The 6,000-nt window shown below is 36.4% G+C and overlaps 1 protein-coding gene across 2 annotated transcripts in view; it reads right to left on the reverse strand.

Moving 5' to 3' along the window:
• LOC109069124 (calcipressin-2-like) overlaps positions 1 to 4,878 on the reverse strand; it is a 60,306-nt gene extending 55,428 nt beyond the window's left edge. Inside the window, exons 1-2 of one of the 2 annotated variants that reach the window (XM_042778085.1) lie at positions 4,506 to 4,878; positions 1,087 to 1,304 (exon numbers count right to left, since the gene is read on the reverse strand). In XM_042778085.1, coding sequence (XP_042634019.1) covers positions 1,087 to 1,302 — 216 coding nt within the window. In that variant the 5' untranslated portion in view covers positions 1,303 to 1,304; positions 4,506 to 4,878. The remainder of the gene's footprint in view (positions 1 to 1,086; positions 1,305 to 4,505) is intronic. The other variant, XM_042778084.1, reaches the window with a different exon arrangement.
• Positions 4,879 to 6,000: the final 1,122 nt, after the last annotated feature.

Consider the following 6,000-nt stretch of genomic DNA (forward strand, 5'->3'; position numbering starts at 1 on the left):
AAAATTATGTCATCCTATCATATTATTTTAACACATTGATCTTTTGACATGAAACATAAAATGAGATGTTAGTCAGAAGGCTAACACTTCTCTTTTACATTAACAGTGAATGTGAGCTTGTGCTGTCAAACAACAAAATATAGTGCACAAACTGTATAGATTACTTTGGTAATGGTAATATTTTTGGACCCATTCTTATTTTATTTTTATTGCATGGAAAAGTGTTCTGCCTAACATTTAATTTTGTTTAACAAAAGAAAATCAAATGGGTTTGGAAAGACGAGAGTGAATTTTTTTTTTTTTTTCCCCATGTTTTATCACCAAGTTGCTGAAGCCAAAAGCAGCTCATGAAAACTACTATAACAGCTTCTCCTTAGATCATATTATCAATCATGTGTCTGTGTGTCAAATATAGCTTGAACTGAACGTATGGGAATAAATATAGTATTTCAGGGGTTTCATCTGCATTTTGTCAGTATGTTGCCGTAGGTAATCATAAGCAAATAAAACCAGTCACAAAAGCACAAATAGGCTTTCACATGAAGGAATTGAAAGATACTCCCTTGCCTCTAGGTGTAAAGTCAATCTTTAGAGTGTTTGTAAAAAGGGAGAAAGCAGTGTCGATGAGAGCCCACAAACTGAATTTCACACCTGAAGTGGCCTACGTGGATAATTGGGTTGGAGAGGCCTGATTCACAATCATGTAATGCAAGTCTAAGGAACTGCTTTTCCACTAGAGCATTCCAGCACACCAAGCAATCAAACTGCTTTTCTTCCTATGTTTCCAGAATACTGTGCTTAAAATAATTTCAAACTCTCTTAAGGGGAAAATATTGTTTCTTTTAATGTTCCTCTCATTTCTTTTCTTGCTTTTGAACTTAACCAATGATGTGAATTTATAATCTGAATACTGGAAGAAAGAGTGGTTGAAATGTGTAATAATCCTGTTTGGAAACAATCATAATTTTGCGATTTCATTTGGTGCCACTAGTGGTGCTGAACTTCCAACGCACTTTTTTAAAAAGTGACTTTCAATTAAGTGCTGGTGAGATGGAACAAAATGGGAGTCATTTTATTTAACCTTACCTTGCCCTCATGGTCTTCAAATACTGATTGGTCCACATTGCAGGCGAAGAGGGACATGGGGAGATCATTGAAGTCGGTGATTTGTTGGAAACTGTCTCCCAGTGAGGACTCTCCCATGGTGGACTGCAGGACTACCAGCTCTTCTCCTCCTAGGAGGTAAACCCGCTGGAAGAATGGAGCGCTTCTCATGTTGGCAAATAAATGCTCTCCCTTCATGGCTGTAAATGGTACACAACATCAAAATTGGAAATATTTTTTAATATCATTACTTACAGGCTACATTGTACACTTTTGCAGTACACAATCATAATTGTTTGTCGAGCTCCAAAAATGCCAAAAAAGAGCAATGTTAAGTATCAAAAACATATTTCCACAATACTTTAAACACTATAAATCAAAAATAAATAATCAAAAAAAAATATACAGAAAAAAATAAACGACAAATCCATTATTGACTGATGATCAAACAAACATTAAGGTAAAAAATGGCCAGATATTCATTTTTGGGTGAACAATTCCTTTAAAAGAATTCTGTCATCATTTACTCACCCTCGTGTCATTCCAAACCTATAAGATTTTGGTTAATCGTTTAAACACAAATTAAGGTATTTTAATGAAACCTAAGAGGTTTCTGTTGCTCCATTGAATATTCAGGTAAGCAAAACTTCATAGACATCATAAAATTAATCCATATGAATAAAATGCTTTAGTTAAAATCTTGTGAAGAGATACAATTGCTTTCAATGATGAATTGATTTTTTTTTTTTTGGGGGGGGGGGGGGGGGGGGCCGGGGGGTTCTTTGGCAAACAGGAACATAGGAAACAAATCTAATTCACTAAAAGAATAATGAATATGATTCACCAGATCCTCTTTGTAGTTATACAAACCAAATGATGAATACAGTAACAGTAAACACATACAAATACAGTCAATAGTATATAATAGTATACATGTATACTCTAGTACATGTGTGTGTGTGTGTGTGTGTGTGTGTGTGTGTGTGTGTATACATATATATAAACACGTTGTATCACAAACAAGACATTTATGACCTTATGAGAGGTCAGAGCAAGAGCTGTTTAGAGTATTTTTTACTATACACCAAGACAAGAAACAGCAAAAGCTCGTCCTCACGACAGCTGAAGCGGAACTGGAACATTTACCTCCCAGAACCCTACCGAGCAGATGTTAACCCCTGGCCCTGGTAACTAATGCTCCACCAAAAGATTAGGTTATGGGTTTAAAGCAGAGCCAGTCTCTTGTCAGCCCACACAAACAACAATGGCAAGTGGGGAACAGCTTGCACCCATTTCAATAGAGCTTTTCTACCTGCCCTTTCTTCCCATGATCCACCCTGCCAAGCTTGGTCTGCGGGCAAAGCTAGCACTGTTGCCGGTGTCATATGCACTGTTAAATCTCCCTCAGCTATTTTGGGATCAAAAGCCCATCACCAGCCACACATACACGCTCTCCAACACACACACACGCATGCTCTCACTTTCACTCAAGGCTATAGATAGAGGCTGGAGCTGTCTGGTTCAGTCTTGCCCTGTGTAAACGTGGCTAAAAATAGAATGAGGACTAATGAAATGCAGAGAATGTGAGGCACTTGATTAAAATGAAGACTTCCAGACAGGGATCTATTTCATTTACAATAACACAATGACCCCGTTATGAGATAAGGATGTGCATAAACTATACATGAGCATAGACATGCTATAAGTGCTCAGCTTTATTTACAGAGATTTACAGTGCCTTTAATTTTGGAAATGGTCCGAGCCAAAAAGCATACTGATTATCTAAAGCTATAGAGGCCATTGACATGTTTGCTTGTTGACATGACCAAGGTCACTAAACAAGGGAAATTTATAGATTCTAATTCACTAAAACAATAATCAATACCATTCACCAGATCGCCTTTGTAGCTATACAAACTAAAGAGTAAAAATGGTAACCGTAAACACAAACAAATTTAGTTAATGGTATATATGCATTCTTAAATATTGTTAATCGACATTATTTTTTCTAATATAAATCAGGGAAAACTAGACAACTATTATAACAAATAGCCTCATATTCTGTTGATTCTGACTTTACTCTGACCAAAATGATTTTTTGTTTCATGTATTTTTTATATGTATTATTTTTATATGTGTGTCTGTGTGTGTGTATGTATGTATGTGTACACAAACATACACACAAATGTTAACAAGATATATATATATATATATATATATATATATATATATATAAAAATCTCTTATTAAAATCCCTTACTAACATATTATTCCTGTCAAATAATATATATTCTCCATCAAATTATTTTTTATATTTTATGGCCTAATTAAAACACATTTGACAAATATTATTTTGGCAAAACTAACATGTTGTTTCTAGAAATATGACTGTTGCTTCTGTATGGGGTCAACCTGAGCCCCAGCAAAAATGACATTCTTGAAAAATGCACTAAATAAATATAAACAGACTGCTATAAACTGGCTGCTAGTGTGCACAAAATGTTGTTTTATTAAACTTTTATTTTTAACTTTTTATTTTTATTAAAATGGCCATGGGTACTCTGAGACCGAAATAGATCATGAAGGTTAAAAAACAGTAATTAAATGTATTGCTTTTAAAAATTATTTACAATGGAAATGCTCTTCCAGTTTATAATACAGTGTACATGACCTTATTTGTTATAAGCAAAAGATTTTATATGCCGCTGGGTACAAATGAGGGCTATTTAAAGCAAAATTATTCCATATTACATAATATATATTGCATTTTACTTTTTCAGTGCATAAAGGGCCAAATGAAAAGGTTAAGTGTCAATCACAGTCTACTGCAACCTGTTTGCTGCATCCCCTTTGAGTCATCACTGGAGGAGCGGCCCCTCTGTCGTCATCACCTGACATTCACTTTCCTTCTCTTTGTTATATGGGTTTATATTCGTCATTTCTCTCAATCTGATGACTAATATAATAAACCCTTATGGTAAACATGCCACATCATCAACCTGTCAGAGCAACTGTCAATACAGCACAATACTGCCAGCGTCTGTCAAGGTCAAGGAGTGCACTTCAAAAACTAGGCTACTATTACAAATCCAATAGCGTCATCAAATGACTTGCTTACTCTTTTTAGTCTTGTGCGGATGGTTATTATAACACGTCTGTCTACCAATACAGACTTTCCAAGTTCAAAGTCCCCATAAACTCTTGTGTAAAAGTGATTTGTTTAAAAGTGGCATGCATAAAGGGTCAAAGCAATGCAGAAAATATTCAATACTATATTATGTACTGTATAATATACAGGCTACTTTATATAGAATAATATGTTGTATAGACTATTAAATCATTTCTGCATTAATTTGACTCTCTCTCTCTCCTCTTCTATGCCATAATAAAAGCAGCAGCACCTGTCAAAGCACTGCTGTGCAGATGCAGGATGATCTAATGGAGTAAGTCGACGCGGTTTTTTCGGTACCTGTGCGGGATGTGGCAGTCCGGAGTGCGTATCTTCTGCGCGGTGGCTTTGTCTCCCTCTCTTGCCTTTGTGAATCAAGCTCGCATTCCAGCTGCGATTCACTAATCTCCTGACGTTACTGCAGACAGCTTGATTCACCAATGACCGCTTCCCGGCATTCAAACGATGTTTGCTCAACCCACTAACGACGCACAGCGCGCCGAGCGCGGGGGGCGGATTCAGGGACCAATGGCGTTCTCCTAAAAGCGAATATGCAAATCGGCGAGGTTACGTCAGAGATTTCGCCCGCTGGATGTTGCGGCGCTGTGACACATTCAGCAGGTTGTTTTTAGTAAATGTGGTGCAGGGCAAAGCAGAGATTTTTCGAAATGACGTCTGTCAGACTCGAAAGCACGTGCAGCACGAGTAGAATAGTGTGGTGAGTTGATTTAAAGCATAAAAATACGATTAAACACCTTGGGTGAGATAGTGTTTATGGGTAAATATCAATAGCCTAAAATAAAAGGGAAAAAGGAAACCTATTAATAGCCTATAACAAAAGGAAACCCTGCTGAAAGAAAGAGTCTAAACTGGTTTGCTGGTCGGCGCTGGTCTGCCAGTCTGATCAGACTGGTCTGGGATCACCAGCATTACATTATGAAAGTGTTCTTTTAAATTGTAATAATATTTCACAATATTACTGTTGATCAGGCCACAAATTTTTTTTTAGCAGAGGCTTCTTTTTTATTATTATTATTATTTAACAGTCAAATCTTTACACAGTGTAATGTTTAAAATCTATGAAAGCTCAACTATGTGACTAAATGCATATTATGTATATTATATTATTTTCTATATCTTGCGGTCTGGTCAGTTGAGCAAGGTGAGTTGAGATCACCAGTTTACCTCATTGTAATTTAACTATAGGGTTAAATCGCATGTCATTTCATCATACATATGACCCTCTTTATGTGACAAGGGAAGTTTCTGTGAAAATATATAAAGGGTTCACAGGACAATGATCATTTCTGATATGCAAAAAGTGTGTGTGTTTTTGTGTGTGTGTGTGTGTGTGTGTGTATTAGTATGACATATTATAATAAGGAACAGGAATGTCAGATTAAAGGCACTCGCACTAATGTTTCATTTTGTTACATCACACCACTTTCGAGACTAGTATCCATGTTTATCATTGGCCTTCTGCTAAACATCTCTGGAATGTTGTGCTTGAGGAGTCTTTGATTTCGCAAAGTAGGCCATGCTCCTGGATCCAACATCCTAAGTGGTCCTGGAAAAACAATCCTATCCTATCCAATCAGATTTCAAGGTTAGGCTTTGTTTGTCTGACAGGAAGGAATGTTGTTCCATGACCGAGAAAAGATGATGCCTGCTTAGCAAAATCACAGTCATGGTTGTTAAGTAAACTGAAATATATAGAAGGAAACTTC

Source organism: Cyprinus carpio, chromosome A20 (genome assembly GCF_018340385.1).
Source record: "Cyprinus carpio isolate SPL01 chromosome A20, ASM1834038v1, whole genome shotgun sequence".
NCBI lineage: Eukaryota > Metazoa > Chordata > Actinopteri > Cypriniformes > Cyprinidae > Cyprinus > Cyprinus carpio.